A 21,738-nucleotide genomic window follows, 5' to 3' on the forward strand; every position below is an offset into this window, starting at 1 on the left:
AAATAAAATTAAAAAAAATTAAAAATCTCACGGCAACGAACTCCTACCTAACTCCTTGTTTCCTCTCACCCCTTCAAAATTATTTTCTACATACCAACTAGAGTGATTTTTCTTTCTTTCTTTCTTTTTTAAAGAGACCAGGTCTTGCTATGTTGCCCAGGCTGGCCTCCAATTTCTGGGCTCAGGCAATCCTCCTGCTTCACTCAGTCTCCTGAGCAGATGGGATTACAAGTACACGCCACCATGCCCAGCCTTTTCTTCAGAAAAGTAAATCAGTCCTAATGGCTTCCCTCTAAACTTGTAATCAAATCTAAACTCCTTACCATGGTTTATAAAACCATACATTACCTGCCCTTCCCTGCCTCTCTGATCTCATCATCTTCTATCACTCCAACTCCCTTATAACTCTACAGACACACCAGCCTAACAGTTGTTCCTCAAACATGCCAACTTTGTTTCAGGGCATTTGCACTAGCCATTTTCCTGGACACTTGCCTCCCAAGCATTTATATCATATTCAGGTCACAGCTCAAGTATCAACTCCCCTGAGTTGTTTTCCCTGACCCATTCTAAAATGGTTTCCTGCTCCTATCACCACCCCATGATTCTGTTTTAATTTTCTTTATAGCACTTATCACTAACTGTGATGTTTTTATGTTAATGGGCTCGCCTCAGTATTAAGTTAGCTCCGTGAAAACAAGAAATCACTTTTTTTTTAAACCACTGCAGTCTTGCACCTAGAAAGTAGTGACACATTGTAGGGGCTCAATGAATGGTGCTCACCCTCTGCTTTCTCAACTTACCTTCAAATCTTAATCACATTAACGTACAATACTTTGTCACATTAAGGTAGTAAGTGCCCTCTGTGCTCTGAAACTCAGAGATTCTAAGACTAATACAAAACTGTGCTCTAGACTTGGTTTTGACACAGGTGATACCAGGAACACAAAAGGACTTTTTTTGTTGTTCTTAAGTCTAAAAGACCTAGAGAAATATTACAAAGATTCCAAAAATAGAAAATACTTTTGTAGACGCCTCATCCACCATCAGCTGCCTATTAGCTTTAGGTCTAAGTTCTATTTATCCAGTTGAATTACAAAGTTACAAAGTCCCGAAGACCGGGAATATATATAGACCGAGGAGAGGTAAAGGCAAGGTATACATGCCTCTGCATCCTTGATCTTGTGCATATTTCCTTTCCTATAATTCTTACCTGGCTTCTTTCTTCGTGTCTATAAATCACCTTTACAGTCAAGGTCACTTCCCAGCTTCTCCAGATGGTTTCTCGGCTTGTCCCAACTCATATATATACTTCTCACCTACATACATTATTAGAGAGTTTTGCCCTGACGGCTACTTTGAGATTTAGAACATGTCACTTTGTGCTAAAAAGTTAACCACGGGCTTGCTATTTGGAATACATTTACTTCCAGAGGTGGGCAACACACACCAACGTGTGTGATGAAAAAAAAGGCACGAGACTCAGATATAAACGTAAGAAAACATGCATCATCTCCCAAGTCCAAGTCAATTACGGGCATCTGTGGCCCTAAAAACTCGTTCGATCTTGAAAGAGCGGCCGTAGCCCCACCATTGGCACTGAAGCTTGTGAACGCCAGCAAGATAAAAAAAAAAAAACGATAACAAAAAAAACACCACGGGACACCTCATGTTCGGTGTAGGCGCAGGAACCAGTCAGAAAGGTTAGTAAGCTAGGCCCGATACTTACGTGGGACACCAGCCAAATCCGCGTGCGAGTAACCGGCTCCGCCGGCTCCGAAAAAGCCGGCCAACCCCCCTGTAGTTTTGTTGCCGCTGCCCCCGCCGCCTTCCATGGTGTCCCGGCAAACTGCCTGACTCTTCCCGCTGCTGCCGCAGGCCGGGGTTGGGCAGGTGCTCCTCAGGAACAGCGGGACGCCCGGTGTTACCACCACCTCCTTCACACGCTGACCTTCCGGGCGCCGGTACCCGCTAAGCGCCACATTTCCGCTTTGCGGCAGTGTACGCCCCGGAAGCCGGAAGCGCCTGACGGCAGCTTTCCGGTGGTGGGAAAGTGAACGAAGCCCGAATCAAAGCGACGCGTCCTGAGGCAGGTGGGGTGCCTGTGGAAGAGGGAATGCAGGCGACTGCTTAGGGCCAGACGCGGGAGGCCAGCGGATCAGCAACTGCAGAAGCAGGCAGCGGCAGAGAGGGCATGGTGCGGGGAGGCGCTGAGAAGGAGGCGCAGTCCGTCCCTCTCAGGGTTAGTGAATGAGGCTCTCCGCCCGGGCCGGCCCGGGGACTGTGCGCTGCGGGGTCCCAGCATGAGTGCGGGCCCCGGCTGTGAGCCCTGCACCAAGCGACCCCGCTGGGGCGCCGCTGCAACTTCTCCGCCGGCTGCTTCGGACGCCCGGAGCTTTCCCGGCAGGCAGAGGCGCGTCCTCGACCCCAAGGACGCTCACGTGCAGTTAAGGGTCCCAGCGTCCTCGCCAGGCTGCGTCCCGGGGCGGGCGGGACCGCGCAGAGGCAGCGCCACCTCGCTTGGTACGTGGGGAAATAAAAATCTTTGTCCTTCGCCTTGGCCCAAATCTCTTCCTGGTCTCAGTTTGAGGACCCAGGGGTTCCAGTCATTCTTCTCTGGTCTCGTGTGCACTGCTGTGAGGTCCCCTGGTTCGCCCACCAAGGCCACTAGTGCGGGAATGGGGCTGCATTTTTCTTGGCGCGATGGGTGGTGTGAGAAGCCTTGATGAGCAGTCACTCACAGGGCGGAAAATGGCAGGAGGCTCCACCTGTTTGCTTTCCTCAGGGTTAACGGAGAAATTGCTTTAGTCGTCAAGGAGGTTTAGTTTGTGTGTGTAGCAGTAGGGCGCTTCAGCCTGTAGATGGAAAGAAAGATGTTGCCAACTTCCCTCGTGCAGATTCTGTCCCAGGACAGAACTGTTAGTCTTAGCTGGCATTGTCCTTGTCCTTGGCATACAGTGTTAAACAAGAGAAACTTGGCCTCCGCCTTCATACTCTAAAATCTATGGAGAGGTAGACAATAGCAGAAGTCAATATAATAAAGGGTAATGGATGGGTGGGGGACAGACTGTTCTGGTAGGAGTCAGGGGCAGCTAACCTAATTTATGGGATCAAAAATAGTCCTCCAGAAGATGAGATGCTTATTCTGAGGGCTGAAGAATGAGTAGGAGTTAGCTCGATGAAGAGGAAGTAAGAAAGTGTTTCAAGAGTGTGGATGATGCGTAGAGTGAACAGAGGAGAGTAGTGAGAGATGAGGCTGCAGAACGGTAGAAAAAAAGATCCATTTGGATATGTAGACAGTGCTAAGGGATTTAACTTTATCGGTAAGGGCAATGAGAAGCCATTCAAAGGTTTTTAGTACAGGAATGACTCAATGAGATTTTTTTGTTTGTTGAAAAGTCCCTGTGGCTAGTGTGTGGAAAATGAAGAATGGATTGAAAGGGAGCACTAGTGGAGGCCCAAGACTAGTTGAGTTAGTTTGGGTGGGAGAAAATCATGGCTTAGTCCTAGATGTGGGCTGTAGGGAAGGGAAGAAGTGGATAGATTTAGGAAACTTGGGTTTGTACCTCAGAGGAAATATGTCTGTGCTGGAGAAATAGATTAGGGAGTTCTTGGCAAAAACATGATGGATGCTACAGGCGTAGATTAGATCGTATAAGCATGTAGAGAAAGTAAAGGTGACCTAGGACAGAATCTTAAGAAACACCGACATTTAAAGGTAGCCTGGAAGAAAAGTGGCCCTAGAGATAGGAGGAAAGCCTGGCTTGTGTTGTGTCATGCATAGAAGAATGCATTTCAAAAAGGATGCACTGGTCAACGGTGTAAGTCTGGGAAGAGGTCAGGTAGTGCTCTATTGCATGGTGTACACTTAGATGTCTTGGGACTTAGAGGAAGTGGGGAGCAGACTTACACGAAGTTTTGAAGGATGAGCAGGATTGGTTGTATAAATCAAGAGAAAAAAGAATTAGGCAGAGAGAATAGCACGTGCAAAAGTTGGTAGGACTGGAGCATAGGATGACAGTGTTAAATGAGGCTGGGTGGCAGGCAGGAACTCTACATGGACAAACTCGAGTTCCATTTCAAGGATTTGAACTTTATTCTGTGGTTAATGGGGAGCCACTAAAAAGCTTCTAAGCAAGGGAATAACATTTGGTTAATATTTTAGAAATTACAGCTTTAAGCAGTGGCTTTTGGACTTTTCTAACTACAACCAACAGTATAAATTTTATTTGGTACACACAGCAGGATATATATGTAACCTGGTAAATATGCCATATGTGTAGCTGAAACATGTTTTCATGAAACAGTGCTTACCTTTACTATGTATGATGCATTCTTAAGTTGTCTGTATTATTCATTGAGAAAGTGCTGGTCATTTGTAGTTCATAAAACCCTGGATTAGAGAAAGTCAAGACTGTATGGAGACAGGGAGACCAGTTGCAGGAAAAAACAGTTACAGTAATAACATATTTAGAGGATATAAGGAAGGGATGGATTTAAAATTTAGGACGTACATTTCAGGGAACTTGGTATGGGGAAAGGGAACTGAAGGTGAACTTCAGGTACTGTATTTGACTTCTGTGACTGGGTAATTTGTGGTTCTGGTAACCTTATTTGGATGTAAAACAGGAGTTAGTTAGCAGCAGGTAGGGCTGGGGGCAGTCAATCCTCACTGATTATATCTTAAATTCTCTGCCAGAAGAGGTACCAAATTAAAATTTGGGTTCTGTTTTTCACATGTGTAAATGTTTTCTGTATACCTGGCACAGGATACCAATTAACAGAATGTTTGAAGTCTAAATTTGTATCAAAAAACCATTGTTTCAAATTGTAGCATTCATTTAAGAACTTGGCATTTAAAATTTTTAGGTATAGTTACCCTAGGAGAAGTAGATGGGGTAGGGAAATGGATATTATTCAGTATCTTTAAATTTTGTATTATTTATCTTCCTGGACACATTTTTTTATATTGACTGAAGTCTTCAAATCTGCATGTAGGCAGAACTGAGCATGCTACTCACATTCTAGTGAGGAATGGTTACCCAATTGTGTTGCTATGGGAAACTTTTTGATGAAGTTGGGTATTCCTTTGAAATGCAGGTGAATTTACTACATTTTGTGCCTTTTGCCTTTGTCTATTGCTGTTAATTGAATGATCTGCTCATTGAAATACACTGGTTACTCAGTGATGTTACTAATGCTTGTAAGTGTAAATGGTGTGAAGTCAGGATAAAGTTGGAGAACTACTGATTTCAGTGAAAAAAGAGATTGGGTGGAAGTGTTGGCAGTGAATACATTTGTTGAATATCTGCTGTGTGAGGCTAGACGCTTAATATTTTTTCTCATTTTCGTATTGTCATTGATTCACATAACCCTTGGAAGTAGCTGTTGTTAACCCCATTTTCTAGATGAGGAAATAGAAGCTCAATGAAGTGAAGTATTAATAACTTGACCAAGATGGTACTAGTAAGTGACTGGGCAAGGCCTTCAATCCAGGATTACTTGACTCTAGATCTTTATCTTTTTTGTCACTTCTTATTGCCTCTCTTTTTGTGCTGTATTTCTAGTTAAAAGATAGAAATTCCCAGAAAACCTGGAAGCATCACTTTATGCTTACTTCAGAAGTAAGAGGGACAAAACTCTGAAACAGACCTGTGATGTGTTGGAAAAGAAACTTTTAGAAGCCAGAAGTAGTGGTATTGGAAAGAGCAATAAGCAGTTCTTTCTTTGGGGCCCTCAGGAGCACCAACAAATATTTTATTAGCAGGAAATATTGGTTTCTCACCTCTTGCTTTTCTTCCTTTATCCCTTTCTCGGGCTTCAGGAATCATAATCAGAATTCTCAAGCTAGAGAGAGAACACATTCTCAGTGTCAGGGCTGCAGGAGAGAGCCCTCTTCTCCTTCAGTTTCACTGGAAAACTCCTGGTTTTTCACGAAATGATACATGCAGTCTTTAGTTTCCATAGACTTAATCAGCATAGTACTGTGCTTCATGTGTATTATAGAAACCCAGCCATTGCATCCTTACATTTAATCCTTACACTTATGGAAAGGGTGTTTTAAATTCTAAACTACTCAAAAAATGAAATTTTTGGCACATTTCTAGTTTGTGATTTGAGGATTTTCTGAACTAGCTATGTTTGTTATAAAGACATTAAATAGAGAAGATGGAATTATGGAAAAAGTCTCAGAATCAAATGGTTCATTATCTTACTCCCTTCTCACTGAAGCCAATTTTTTCTCTGAAGCTTGATTTGCTGCCGAAATACCAAATAAAATCACTAAAGTAGTGGTGTTTAATAAGAAGAAATATCAAGTATATATAATTACTTTTTTTGTGAAAGAAACTATTTAAAAAATACCAATCAAAGATTTTTACTAGTTGGACCTTTAGTATTTTGTGGAAGGTAAAAATTATTAACATATGGCAAGCTGGGCTCTGTGGCATGCACCTGTAGTCCACCAGGCTACTCGGGAGGCAGGTGGATCGCCAGATCCCAGGAGTTTGAGACTGCATTTTAGCCACGGCAACAGAGTGAGTCCCTATCCCAAAAAAAAAAAAAAAAAATTATGTGGCAATTGAATATATATCTGGTATAAAATTCTCCCCAAGTCTAAAATGTATTTCAGTTATGCCATTATCTTAGTGGTAAATAAACTGTTGATTTTCATGTATTTGAGCCTGCAGCTGTTTTGCTCATATTATGGTGTTTGAGGAGACAGGTAAATAAGAATGAGTCTATGGCTTAAGGTGCCTAAATTCTTACATTGCAATTTAGGGAGTAGTTGAGAATGTTTAAGATTTTATGTTTTCTTGTATTAAAATATGAGGGACATTTAATCCCTGTCCAATATGTTAAATATTATTAGCACACTTATTTCTAATGGTTTTGTAAAATGCAGCTTGCAGTTATTTATATTGTATCTCTCTCTCCTTTGAGCTATCAATTATTCTTTTGCTACAGTCTGCTGGTCATTTCTATCTAGTTATCTCTTTGACATCTCAAACTTAGCATATGCAGAACTGACCTAATCATGTTTTTCCCTAAATGCAATTCTCGTATGTTTCACATTTCTACTTACTCCTGTTACCATCTTTCAAGTCTCTCAACCTTAAAGGTTAATGTCACTTAACTTCTCCGTCATTGTGAAGTCTATAATGACTCTCTCAGTTTTACTACTCTTGGAAGGACTAGTTTTGGTTCTTGGCCCGTGGTTCTTCAGTGTAGTTGATTATCAGAATCACTTTTTGAAAAAAAATACAGATTCCAGCTCCCCTCATGCCTCCGTCTTACTCAAATATAGATTCTGTGTCAGGGATGTGGCCCTAGGGTGCATTTATTGTTGACATCCTGATGATCCAGATAGTTTGGGAACCACTGACCTGGATCAGTAGCTTCTGCTCTGGTTTCTGGCAATAGGCTCTTTCTTCTTACCCCTCAGATTTGTCCTCCAGGCTACGTATCATGCATGGCTATGAGCCTCCTAGATTTGAATTCTAGCATCACAACTCTTGAGGATGACTTTCAACACTTTTTTGTTCCTCTCTTTGTGGGTCATTCAAGATCCTCCATGATACGGCCCTAGCTGACTTTTCAACCATATTTTCTGTTGTTTTCTTTTTAAGTTCTTTATATTTCTCTGCCATTGGTGCCTTTGCTTACGATTTTCCCTTTGTGTGACTGTGTGCTTAGGCATAATTCAAGCACTACTTTTTCTGGAAAATCCTGCTGATTATCCCCACTTGCTTCTGTTCCCTGAAGTAGACCTTTCCTCAGAAATACCTTAATTCCTTATCAAACCTCTTTCAATAATAGAGATAAAGAACTATTGTTTACCAAGCATATGCTGGATAGTGCTCTAAATACTTTATGTGTATTATTATTTAATTTAAATCTTACATTAACCTCATGACAGACACTATTAATTTGCATGTTTTACAGATAAGGAATCTGAGACATAGAGAAATGACACCTCACAAAATCACATAGGAAGCCAGTGGGAGAGCCAGGATTTGAATCCAGATGTTCTGATTCCAGAGCCTGTGCTTTTACTCATTAGACCATACCAGCTCCAGTTACTTTCTACTTTATGTCACATGTAGTAATATTTATGTTCCTATCCTATCTATTATTATTTGAGGGTAATTACTTGTTAATCTTTGTTTAACTCACAGTACCTAGCATAGTGCCTTCCATATATAATACGCTGTATATGTTTTCTATTTGAAGGAGTGTATGCATATAGATTAATTTTTTATTTTTTTACAGTTTTCAGACAAAAGACTATTACCAGTTGGATGGACACTAAAGGAATCAAGACTGCTGAATCAGAAAGGTATAGAAATCTGCCTTTGTAGAGAAACGGATAACATAATATATGGATGTTTTATCTTGCTTCATGGCATTTTCTCTCTTTCTTCTTTTCTATTCTTCTTCATCTACATTTATTCTTTTTTTTCAACTTATAAATAATTTTGTAGAGTCTCCTATATGCCAGGGACTGTCCTGTGTACTTGAGATACAGAGGTGTCTTTAAGATACTTATAGTGTAGCAGTGGCCACAGACACAAAAACACATACATAATTACTGCCTAGTATGATAAATGCAACAGTACACATACGAGCAAGGTACAGTGGTAGTTAGCATATAGACGAAACAAATGTTCAGCTTTACCTTTGGGCCATGAAGGAGGACTGCATAAGGTGGTGAGTGATGTTTAAGACTTGAAGGAAAGGCAAGTGTTTACGAGGCACAAGCTGGGGAAAGGGCATTGTAGGCACATGTGCACAGATGTGGAGTCAGGGAAGAACATGCTGTGTGCTTAGGAAACCACAGGAGTTTAAGTATTGCTGTGAATTGTGGGGGTGTGGTTGGGTAAGTGACCTTTTTTGTATCATAAGTTGTTTTTAGTTCTTTCTGTTCTCTTGTAGTTTGCATAGTAAAGAAAACAACAATACAAGAATAGAATCCATGATGAGTTCTGTACAAAAAGATAACTTTTATCAACATAATGTAGAAAAATTAGAAAATGTTTCTCAACTAAGTCTTGATAAATCACCCATTGAAAAAAGTACACAGTATTTGAACCAGCATCAGACTGCAACTATGTGTAAGTGGCAAAATGAAGGGAAACATACGGAGCAGCTTTTGGAAAGTGAACCTCCAACAGTAACTCTAGTACCAGAGCAGTTCAGTAATGCTAACATTGATCAGTCACCCCAAAACGATGATACCAGTGACACAGATAGTGAAGAAAACAGAGATAACCAACAATTTCTGACACCTGTAAAGCTTGCAAATGCAAAGCAGACTGCAGAAGATGAACAGGCCAGAGAAGCCAGAAGCCACCAGAAGTGCAGTAAGTCTTGCCATCCTGTGGAAGACTGTGCGAATTGTCAGCAGGACGAGGTAGACGTGGTGCCGGAGAGTCCATTGTCAGATGTTGGCTCTGAGGATGTTGGTGCTGGATTGAAAAATGACAGCAAATCGAGTAGACAAGAATGTAGCCTAGGAAATTCTCCTCCATTTGAGAAGGAAAGTGAACCCGAGTCGCCGATGGATGTAGATAATTCCAAAAATAGTTGTCAAGACTCAGAAGCAGATGAGGAGACAAGTCCGGCTTTTGATGAACAAGAAGATGGTAGTTCCCCCCAAACAGCAAATAAACCTTCAAAGTTCCAAGCAAGAGAAGCTGAAACTGAATTTAGGAAACGATACTCTACTAAGGGAGGTGAAATTAGATTACATTTCCAATTTGAAGGAGGAGAGAGTTGTACTGGAATGAATGATTTAAATACTAAACTACCTGGAAATACTTCTAGCTTGAATGTAGAATGCAGAAATTCTAAGCCACATGGAAAAAAGGATTCTAAAATCACAGATCATTTCATGAGAATGACCAAAGCAGAGGACAGAAGGTAATTTTTCTAATCAAGAGTATCTCTCCAATAGTGTAATATGCTTTATAAATTTTATAAGGGAGTTTAACAAAGTTATAATTTATAGTAAACCAAAGAAATGGTTGTGTTTCTTGTTAACTATGCTAAATTTAAACCTAGACTCCAAAGTTTAAACCCTAAAAAGGCCAGAAACAGAAAAGAAAAACTAAAGTAAATATGAGAAATCAGATTTTTAGTTTCATGAACTTCCTTCTGGAATTTATGGGAATTATCAGAACTTGAAAACGTTAGGTTGATAATAACTACTGTTTATTTAGCCATTTTTCTAGGCCACCGTATATTACAGTTTCTCTGATCCTCTGACTGACAGGCAGGTGGTATTGTACTTACTTTATAAATAAGAAAACCAAGATTTGGGTTAGAGAATTTGCTGAAATCATTTAACTTCTGGGTGGTAGCACTGGGCCACTTGTCTTATTATAAAGCTTACATTTTTGCTGTTATCCCATATGGAATCTTAAGCCCCACTCAGTAATTTCTGTGCTCTCAGTTTTCTAGTATGCGATAGTGAATTTACTTCATTGAATGTTACTGTGTAGAAACTGGAGAAGTAGCAGGTACCATGAACCATTATGTATTTCTGTTTTCAGAAGGTGATTTACATGTTCTTGGAAATTTCTTCCATAGACTATTGAGAATAAGCTCTTGAGTTTTAATATAAGCTTTATAAGTTTTTTCTTTTGATTATAAAAATAAAACAAATTGAAATAAGAGAACAAGTGTGACATACTTTAAACAATAACATTCTGGGTAAGTTTTGTACTTGTGTATCCAAGGAAATTAAAACAGTAAATAATTTGTGATTGAATATATTTGTCTTGACCTTAGAAAAGAACAATGTGAAATTTCTTCCATAGACTATTGAGAATAAGCTCTTGAGTTTTAATATAAGCTTTATAAGTTTTTTCTTTTGATTATAAAAATAAAACAAATTGAAATAAGAGAACAAGTGTGACATACTTTAAACAATAACATTCTGGGTAAGTTTTGTACTTGTGTATCCAAGGAAATTAAAACAGTAAATAATTTGTGATTGAATATATTTGTCTTGACCTTAGAAAAGAACAATGTGAAATCAAACATCAAAGAACAGAAAGGAAGATCCCTAAATACGTTCCACCTCACCTTTCTCCAGATAAGAAGTGGCTTGGAACGCCTGTTGAAGAGATGAGAAGAATGCCTTGGTGTGGGATCCGGCTGCCTCTGTTAAGACCATCTGCAAATCACACAGTAGCTATTCGGGTAGGTGTCACTTCTTACCTATAAAGAGAAAACTGGAAGTCCTGATTTATTGTGATATGATTGATGTGAAAAATATACCAAGGCAGGGGTGGGGGAACCTTTTCATTTTGGAAGACCACATTAATTTAGCTGTAATCAAATAAGGCTGCACTCAAGAAACTTCAATTAGATATACTTAAAAATGTACATTATTTTGTGAAACTCTGATTATACTTAATAATTTCAGAAATGAAAGCTATTTGTTAATTTTAAAGTTAACTAACTTTTTAATGACTTTGTTGTGTCTGCTTTTTGTTGGAAAGCATTTGAATATTTGGTTGCAGCATGGAGGTCCACAGTTTCAGTTGATCCTCTAGGTGGCTATCAGTCATTTGTGACCTTAAGGGCATCTTGATTCGGGTTGGGTAGGAGAATGTAGATGCACAGCAAGAAGCGGTTGAAAAGCAAGAAAGCATTTTTCAGGCATGTTGCCAAAGGCGTGGGTATTCTACATTTTTCCATATTTCAATTGGATCTTTCTTAGCATCAAATAATGACTTTAAAATATCATCTACTGAGAGGTCAATCAATTCCATCTGTTCTTTAGGTGCCTTGGTGATATCAACAAGATGAGGCTGAAATGCTAATTTGAGTGTAATGTCATAATTCTCAAAGTCAGTGAACCTTTCATTGTATTCTCCAATTAATAGGTACCATGAGAAGTAGCAGATACCATGAACCATTATGCATTTCTGTTTTCAGAAGGTCATTTATATGTTCTTAGAAATTTCTTCCATAGACTATCGAGAAGAAGCTCTTGAGTTTTAATATGAGCTTTATAAGTTTTTTCTTCTGATTATAAAAATAAAACAAATTGAAATACTGGCTGCATATTCTTCAAATGATTCACATATATCATCCTGCTCTTCAATGACCTTTGCTAACTGGGGAAAATGTTCATCTGAGATTTCCTTTTGAAGAAGTGTTTTGAGAAAAGATAGCCTTTTTCAAAATGCTTGGATTTTTTGCCACATACCATATATGGAATTAGTTTTACCTTGCAAAGAAATATTCAAGTCGTTTTGATTTGACATACCACACAGAAATGCTGCATTCCTATAGAAATCTTTTTTCAGTAATTCATATTGCTGATTCTGTTCTTCATAAAATTTAACTATCTGTTCTCCCAGAGATAAAATTTTGACTAACACCTGTCCCTGTGATAACCAGTGCACTTTATAATGACATGGCAAATCCACACTGAATACTTTATCCTTCAACCTGATGCCGTGTTGCACGAATATAGTTAACAATACTTACAACTTGTTGCAAAGTGTCACTTAAAATAGTGGCTTTAGCACAGAGATTTTGCTGATGCAAGATACAATGAAAAGAAACGAGAGCATCTGGATCTGTTAATACTTTTTTTTATCTGTGCAATAGACCCTTCATGTTTTCCTGTCATGGAAGGTGCACCATCTGTACATACACTCACTAAATTTACCAAATCCAGTCCAATTTCATGACATTTATCTTGAATGTTGTTGAAAATGTCTATTCCCCATGTTCTGTTCTCAAGAGTGCCCAAAGCGAGTAACTTTTCCTAGCAAAGAAAATCTTCTGTTATGACCCGAATGAAGTATATAACCTATGCTGAGTCAATAATATCAGTTGATTCATTCAAAGTGATTGAATAAAACATACTTTCCTTTTGAAGTATTGAATGAAGTTGTTAAGTTGAAGGCTAATCCATGTTACCAATCAGTTATAGTTCTCCTCGAAAGAGACCGTTGTTTGTACTTTGAAATGTTATCGGGGTCTAAGCATCCTACAACTTGGACAATGCATTCCTTCACAATTTCTACACCACTAAAGGGCTTCCCTTTTTTCCTGAGTATATAAACTACTTTGAAAGTTGCTTCAGTGGCATTATTTCCAGGTCTTACTGCTGCTTGAAAGAATTCTTTGCTTTTCATCTTTTCATTTCTGCAATACAACCTTTTGCACTTCTTCCTCTAATTTAAAATATTTGTGGTCCTTTTGAGTGTTATAATGTTGATGAGCACTGAATTTCTTTCTTTTTTTTTTTTTTTTTGCCTTCTGTATATCCTATAATACAAACACTACAGGTTTTAATGCATTGTTTTCACCAAAACTTTTTGTTGCCAAGTTGTCAATCTGTTCTTTGGTGAGTCCTCTAGGTTGGTCATCATCATCATCATTTAAGAGGAAAAGCATTGAATTTCTTTAATGTTGATATTGCAGTATCACAAAGCAAGCAAATCATGTTATCTTTAGCAGAAACAAGATAATGCAACTCCCAATCCTCATTAGAAAATCTGTTTTCTTCCTTCGGTGTTCTCTTGGTCTTTGACATGATGGGCTGTTAAGCAGACAGAATTAAAAAAATACTATTGAGCTGTGCAACCATTCATGAATTCCACTTCAAACAGAAACAGTGCAATGTTGTGAAAAGCTGATAACAGACTGGCATACTCGATCCCCGTAAACTCTCGCCAACCAGTCTTGTGTGGTAGTGGCGCCAGTCAGGTGGGGGAAGTTAGAACTAAATCATGAGCATAAAAGCTGTAAATTTAGTCCTTATGTCTTACTAATATTAAAATTGTGCTGGTCAATCTGGGAGAATTATTTTGTTGAAACTTACTTTATTCTTTGGTATTTTAAATATGTTGATTTTAAAAATTAAAAGCATAAAAGACAAACAAAAATGTATTGATAGAAATAAAAGGATTTGTTGTTAAAATTTGGATTCAGTCAAAAGGCTGCTCTTAAGGACCTAGAAGGTCACAGGTTCCCTACCCCTGGACTAAGGCATAGAAAGTTCTTCTGTCTTCTGCATTTATTAAATATTGAGAAGTCTACAGAATGAAGAATTGTATGATAGCTTACTCAATACAGTATTTAAAAAATTAGCAAGATGAAGCATTGTCTGATGAAATTGAATTTTTCAATATTTTTAAGAAGCCTCATTAGATTCTTTATTTATTTTTTTTTAATTCAGCTGAGAGTATTTTTTGAGTACCCACTACATGTTAGATACTGAGTTGGTCCCTAAAGTTCAGATTTATGTGTCATTCAGTGCCCTTAAATCCTTCTCCAGTTTTGCCCTCTTTTATGAGCTTTGGATTCTTCTAGACATCTTCATCACTGCCTCACAGGTATCTCAAACTCAACATGTCTAAAACCAACCTAATTTTCTTTTATTGTGGTAAAATATACATAACACAAAATTTACCCTTTTAATTTTTGTGTATGATTCAGTGACATTAAGTACATTCACAGTGTTGTACTATATATTTCCAGAACTTTTTCATCTTTGCAAACGGAAACCATGTCCCTATTAAACAGTAATGCCTTGTTTCCCGGTTCCGCCAGTTCCTGGTAACCTCTTTTATACTTTCTATGGTTCTTGTTTTTAAAAAACAACTTTATTGAGGTATATAAAATTCACCCATTTTAAGTACTCAATTCGGTGATAATTTAGTGAATTTATTGAGCAACCATCATCATAATCCAGTTTTAGAAGATTTCCATCACTCTTGGGTGGTTTTAAATATTCATCCCATTTATTAGTCTGTCTTTATAGATTTCACAGGCACTACTTAAAAAAATTGACATTATCCTTTTCATCGTACAACTTAGTCTAGATGTGATTAAATATTTTGAAATTCAGAAAGCTTTACCATGTTTAGAGGTGGAGTGACATTGGGCAGGATTGTGGAGTGTGAGCTGAGCTCTAAAAGTTGAGCAGAAATTTCTGAGGTGGAGTCAGAAAGACGAGAATTCTAGACACGTATATAAGCTTTATAAGAAAAAGGCTATGTGGCTGAAAACTATTTGTCTCAGAAATGGAAAATATAGTTGGTTTGCTGCAGTGTAGAATTTGGCTGGAGAATGGAAGAAGAGAAGACTTGAAAAGTGAATTGGGTACGTATCACAGAGGGCTTCAGGTGCCAGCAACCAGACTTCAATCATGTCTGTGCAGGCGACAGTCGTGCTGTGGCAAGATTACTCAGACAGCTGCATGTGAGGAAAATAGAAATGTGCATACACTGGAAGCAGGGAGAGGTGATGTAAGAGCTCAGATAAGAGATACTAAGTAAGGAGACGGGAATTATCAAATTGTGCTGTGTGGAAGTGTTTTAGGGATTCTTTTGGAGTTTGACTTGTTTCTTTTCTAAGTCGTATTTTTACAGTGAAAAACCTGTAATAAAAGAACAAACATACTCAAATTTGAAGATACTTAATTCCACATTTCAGCCAGATTTTGCCAAGATAACCCATTTTTGTGCCAACCATAGAGCCCAGGTTCTCTTGCCCCTACTGTTTATCTGAAGAATTTCCTTAAACACGAAAATAACAATTTAAAAATTGTTACCTGTTGCAACTATGTAGGTGTGTGCAGTCAGGATTTTCTTAATACTGTGTAAGAGATATAAATGTAAATTAAATGGTAGATTGAGGTAAGCTTTAGCTATCATCCCTAACTCCTAATTTCAAATTTCGTATTTTGTAAAACTGCTTCATTGTCACTTATTGATGTTAGAATAAGTAAAAGTTACTGTAAAAATTATATTTATAAAAACAGCTTTCATTTGGTTTAGATTTCTATTTTAAAAAGTTTGAAAATCACTGAGATAGGGTAATAATTGTGGGAATAAAAAGGAAAATAGTAGTTGCATTTTTTGATGTAAAGTTCATAGTACATGGTGAATTCTTAAATATGGGTGATAAGTGAAAGGAGTTGTGGTGATGCATGTAGAATTAAGTTTCTTAGTCTGGATGACGGAGAAGATACTAACGGTTAGAAATTGAGGAAAAGGCCGGGTGCGGTGGCTCACACCTGTAATCGTGGCAGCTGAGAGGCCGAGGTGGGAGTATCGCTTGAGGTCAGGAGTTTGAGACCAGCCTGAGGAAAAGCCAGACCCCGTCTCTACTGAAAACAGAAGAAAAATTAGCCGGGCATGGTGGCGCATGCCTGTAGTCCCAGCTACTCCGGAGGCTGAGGCAGGAGGATCACTTGAGCCCAGGAGTTTGCTGGGAGCTAGGCTGATGCCGTGGCACTCTGGCCTGGGTGACCGCGAGACTCTGTCTCAAAAACAAAAACAAAAACAAAAACAAATCAAAACAAAAATTGAAGAAAAGACTGATCGAGGGAGTTAAGTGACATTTTAACTTTTAACTTTTACTCCTTCCTCTCTCTCCCACCCCCAACAAAGAAAACCCAAAGCATCCTATGCCATCGTTATTTAATCTCTATAATTGTTGTTTATTTCTTAGATAGCTAATGGTCTTTAAAATCTTTTTCAAATATATTTTATTACAAAGTAACATAGGGTCATTGTAAAAAAAAAATGCAACTATCACGTGAAAGTATATATAGGTCAGAAACCTCAAGTCTCTCTTAGTCCTATTTCCTGAGTTTAATAATTTGTTGTATTTTCTTCTAGATTCTTTCCCCTTAATATGATAATATGATATATGTGTAATTAACAGTTTTTAAATGAACAGTCCTTAGTTATATTCTAAGATACCAGATATTAATAGTTACAGAATTAATAGTTACAGAATAGTTACAGGCAACGATGCAGTCATCATTGCTCAATACAACTTCAAATTCTGAGCTCAAGCAGTCCACCTGCCTCACCCTCCCAAGTAGCTGAGACGACAGGCACATGTCATCACACCTGGCTAATTTTTCTATTTTTTGTAGAAATGGGGTCTCGCTCTTGCTCAGGTTTTGAACTCCTGGCCTCAAGCAGTCCTCCCACCTCTGCCTCCCAAAGTGCTAGGATTATAGGCACGAGCCACCCCCTGACCATCTGTTCCCTTTTTGAGGAACAGTCTTCTTTCCTCCCTTTTCCTGAGTTAAGCTCAGTTGCCACTTCCTCAAGGAAGCCTTCCCTAAATTCACCAGTTAAATTAAATCTGTCTAGAATAGGTTCTAAAAACACCATGAACCTTTGATTCATAGCATAATACAACTGAGATCTTATATTTATTTATGTGATTACTTGATTCTCTTCAGTGAAGTACTGATACATGCTACCACATGGATGAACCTTGAAAACATGCTAAGTGAAAGAGGCTAGACACAGAAGGCCACATACTGTATGACTTTATTTATATGTAATAAACAGAATAGGCAAAAATTAAAACTTTTAGAGTTTAAAATGTCTCCTTCCTCAAACATTTAATGCTTATTATAGTAGCACATGCATATATACATATATGTTTCTTAAATAGTCTGTTAAATATCTGGAATACAAAGTTAATTAATACGGTTACTCTCAAAAAAGTTAGAGTCTAATGAGGGAAGGAAAAACAAGTGTGCTCTAGCATGATGATCTAATAAAACAAGAGGAAATAAACTCACTGCCTATTTAAAAGTTTCTAAAGACTTCGTGGAGGAAATAAAAATTGAGCTGTGCTGTGAAAGTGAGAATAAAAGTTTAACCAGATAAAGGGAAAGTCAGAGAGGTGCTAATTGGTAGCACTGATATTAAAAAGAGACAGTAGTATGTACACAGGCATATAGATACGAAAGTGAATTTGCTATGTTTAAGGAATTTTAAATCTGCTGGCTTGTCTAGTATATATAGTGTTGGGGTGAGAAAGTATGTAAAAAAGAGAATGACGTTTGGAATCAGTATGGGCATTATAGGATTAGAAGCCTGGGAATACTTTAGAAAGATAATGTTATTCCTAAGTGAGCATAAGGGTTTTATGGGGGCTGAATGTGTCTGGGAGCGGTTGTAGTTAGGGAGAAGGATAGGAGGCTGTTGGCAGAAGTTCAAGCAAGGAACGATGAGGCCCCGGGGCCTGGCTGGGATGAGATGGAATGCACAGAGCATGGGGACTTGTAAAGTGATTGAATGGAGGTGAGGGTGGCAACAACTGATGAGGTCTGTTGAGATTTCTTACCTAGGAACTGGTCTCTATTTTATAGCATTTGCTTTGGATACTTTCTTTGGATTACTTTATAGAAGGTACACTTAGTTTTTATGCACTTACAATTTCTTGTTTACTGTCCATTTCAGGTAGATCTTTTGCGAGCAGGAGAAGTTCCTAAACCTTTTCCAACACATTATAAAGATTTGTGGGATAACAAGCATGTTAAGATGCCTTGTTCAGAACAAAATTTGTACCCCGTGGAAGATGAGGTAAGAACAAAACTGAGGTTTTTTTAGTCTCTGACAGATAGTTTGGTACTTGATTGTTTCTAATTCTGTGATGCAAAAGAACTTAGAATAGCTTCCTCCTATGTTTTTCTTTTTCCTGAAAGAATGGTGAGCGAACTGCAGGGAGCCGGTGGGAGCTCATTCAGACTGCTCTTCTCAACAAATTTACACGACCCCAAAACCTGAAGGTATGTTCTTTTTGCTATTCTTGTCTCTTACATGTATCTCTTAGAGGTGGGCCCTGTGTCTTCTCCCTCTAAGACATTTTATTGTCTTAATAGAGTCAGGTAACAGCATTCTTCATTTGCAGAGTGCTTGCTTCCTGGCGCTAAGGAACACTCCTTAAAGACATTCTTGCTTTCCACTCCATCACTAGGAAATGAGTAGAAGAATGAGAGTTGTAAATGACTTGCCTGGAGCCACACACAATAATTTGGAGAACCAGGAATAAGACCTTTGTTTCTTGATTCTCCATCCAATTTCCTTCAGTCTAGGCTTCTCTTTTATTTTTTGTTTTAAAATTGTTGCTTAATGTTGCTGAAATGGCTTTAAAAGTCAATCAGGAAAGAATTATGACTTCAGCAATATTTGCCCAAAGGGAAACTGAGTTTCTTAATGATTAAAGTATACATTAAGCATTCTGTTTTTTATTGCTCTTAATATAGCTTCCAGCAGTTTACTAATTTATTTATTAATCTTATATTTTGGCAATAATTTTTTGATTTTTTAATATTTAAGACTGTAAGGGTAACCATTAGATTGTTTTTCTAATATCTAAAATATGAGAGAGTATATATATTTTGGGGGGCACTATACCCATGGAAATGTCTAATGTTTTTATAAGTATAAACAGTGACTACAGTGACAATTTTTTTATACTTCCATGAAAATGGGTTTCATTTTCTTTCAGAGACTTAATTTTTTATGTACAGTTTCTTGGATTTCATGTTTTCCACCTATTCTTACAAGTTATTCTTAAACTTTTATACCTTTCTATAGTTCCTGTTTTCTTTCTTTACCTGAAAAACATTGATATGTTTTACCATAATGTATTTGAAAAATTCATTCCTTGAGGATAGTGTTTCTCAATCTCGTAATGGATTCCTTTTAAATAAGTAGATTCCTTTTAAATGGAAAAAATTCTCAAGGTCTGCCAAGGTTTACTTCTTTTTAGTGTACTGTTGATTACATATGTACAAACATAAAACTAAATATAAACTTCTTATAGTGCTTTTACAGCTATTATCAATTTGATTGTTTTCCAAACTAACGAACTGTCATTTGATTTGTGTTCATTATCATAGTGAAAGCAATTTGTAGTTAATATCCTCCTTTTTTAAATACTGATTGTCAGTGTGTACAATACCTCTTTTTTGCACAGAAATTTTTTAATCACTGATCCAAAACCCAAAATCGTATGCTGAGAAATTTTTTAAAATACTGTATAAGGAAGAAATTCTTTATTTTGTATTTATCCCTTTTCTTACTAATCACAAACAATTGATGGACATTGATGGATGCAAAGATAGGATCTTAATGCAGAACTTAAGCTTGAAAATAAATATGATAGTGACCACTTTGATCCAGATTCTTTAGAATTTAACATACCCATATTGTGATATATTGAAAGATGGTTCAATGTTGGCACCATTTTTATCTATTTAAAGTACCAGCCTTCCTTCCTATAGTGTGTCATCATTTGGCCTTTGTTTCTGAAAACCAAAATTGTAAACTCACATAGAAGCAGGCCACTAAAGGATACTATGACAGACTATTTGAGAAACACTATCTTAGATTTTTTTTTTTTTTTTTGAGACAGAGTCTCACTCTGTTGCCCGGGCTAGAGTGCCATGGCATCAGCCTAGTTCACAGCAACCTCAAACTCCTGGGCTCAAGTGATCCTCCTGCCTCAGCCTCCCAGGTAGCTGGGACTACAGGCAGACACCACCGTGCCCAGCTAATTTTTTCGAGTTTAGTAGAGATCGGAGTGTGGCGGGGCGGGGGGGTTCGGGGTCTCGCTCAGGCTGGTCTCGAACTCCTGAACTCAAGTGATCCTCCCATCTTGGCCTCCCAGGGTGCTGGGATTACAGGCGTGAGCCACCATGCCCGGCCTTATCTTAGATTTTTTATGGCCTTCTAAACAGGGGCTCTTTTTAAGAATTTTCATATTTTTCTTCATACTTAAACACAGAATAATCATAGTGTTCTAAATTACAGTCTGTTCACTTCTCTAGCAGTTCCTTAGTGCGCCATGATTACTTTAGGAAGGGGTAACTGCTTTTATTTGAATTTCCCTTTCTTCTTTATCTTACAGTAGATTCAACAGAGCAGAATAATCTATCGAGATTTTTCTGTTTGCTTATGTTAATTGTTTCCTTTGCCAAAAGAATGCTTTGAGAGAGGAAGGGGGAAACATTAAATACCTCCAATTGAACATAATGATCTTTTTGCTGTTTATATACCATTCGATGTTGGATTTATAAGGATTAGAGATGTTCAGAGTTTAAAAAAGAAGTGTCCTCAAAAGTTGATTTACATAGTAGTATTTCTGTAGTGTGTCTGATGATTTGCACAGAATGGACTTCTTTGTGCTTATTATGAATTATGAACTAAAAAGAACTCACTCAATAGTTGATAGCTCAGAATACAGAGTTTTTCTAATGACAGGCAACCTCACGGTAGACAACTTTTGAGACTTGAAAACTGAAGTAAAAGTAAATGTGAGTTAGAATTTAATGCTAATTATAAAACATTGAAGAATTAAAATAGAATACAAATGCTACTTAACATACTCTTCTTACCAACTTTGAGGAATAATTTGTGGATAAGAATGTGTATCCTTTCCAAGTGTATCATTTGATGAATTTTGACGTTTGCATATATCTATGAAACCCCCACTACAATCAAGATACAGAACATTTCTGTTATCTCCAAAGACTCTTCTTTCTCCTTTGAGGTCCATCCCCCTTTCTGCCTTGGCTCCAGACAACTACCGATCTGTTCTTTTTCATCATAGCTTACATTCTACACGAATGGGATCACGTAGTGTGTATGCCATAGTGTCTCCCTTCTTTCACTCAGAATGAAGATATCTAAGATTTATCCATGTTGTTGAGTGGATGAGTAGTTTGCTCCAGGATCTGCATTGTTTATCCATTCACCTGTTGACAGGCATTCCTATTTCATACTTTGTGTGAGATTCTGAAATCGGGTACCAGTGATTAGAAAGACATACTTAAAATTTTTTAATTCTTAATGGAAAATTTATTTTATGGCTTGTGAGAGAATAATGAAAGCTCTTTCTTGCCATGTTGTTTTATGTTTTTTTTTCTTATTTCAAATGACACTGTAG

The 21,738-nt window shown here is 37.9% G+C and overlaps 2 protein-coding genes across 2 annotated transcripts in view; one reads left to right on the forward strand and one right to left on the reverse strand.

Moving 5' to 3' along the window:
• TIMM23 (translocase of inner mitochondrial membrane 23 homolog (yeast)) overlaps nucleotides 1-2,004 on the reverse strand; it is a 23,705-nt gene extending 21,701 nt beyond the window's left edge. Inside the window, exon 1 of the mRNA XM_012658405.1 lies at nucleotides 1,730-2,004. Within this exon, the coding sequence (XP_012513859.1) occupies nucleotides 1,730-1,835 (106 nt within the window). The 5' untranslated portion in view covers nucleotides 1,836-2,004. The remainder of the gene's footprint in view (nucleotides 1-1,729) is intronic.
• Nucleotides 2,005-2,047: 43 nt separating this feature from the next.
• The window catches only part of PARG (poly (ADP-ribose) glycohydrolase), a 163,850-nt gene continuing 144,159 nt past the window's right edge, over nucleotides 2,048-21,738 (forward strand). Inside the window, exons 1-6 of the mRNA XM_012658406.1 lie at nucleotides 2,048-2,523; nucleotides 8,272-8,338; nucleotides 8,935-9,921; nucleotides 11,022-11,205; nucleotides 18,246-18,368; nucleotides 18,491-18,574. Coding sequence (XP_012513860.1) covers nucleotides 2,304-2,523; nucleotides 8,272-8,338; nucleotides 8,935-9,921; nucleotides 11,022-11,205; nucleotides 18,246-18,368; nucleotides 18,491-18,574 — 1,665 coding nt within the window. The 5' untranslated portion in view covers nucleotides 2,048-2,303. The remainder of the gene's footprint in view (nucleotides 2,524-8,271; nucleotides 8,339-8,934; nucleotides 9,922-11,021; nucleotides 11,206-18,245; nucleotides 18,369-18,490; nucleotides 18,575-21,738) is intronic.

Source organism: Propithecus coquereli, unplaced genomic scaffold (genome assembly GCF_000956105.1).
Source record: "Propithecus coquereli isolate 6110/MARCELLA unplaced genomic scaffold, Pcoq_1.0 Scaffold585, whole genome shotgun sequence".
NCBI classification, from domain to species: domain Eukaryota; kingdom Metazoa; phylum Chordata; class Mammalia; order Primates; family Indriidae; genus Propithecus; species Propithecus coquereli.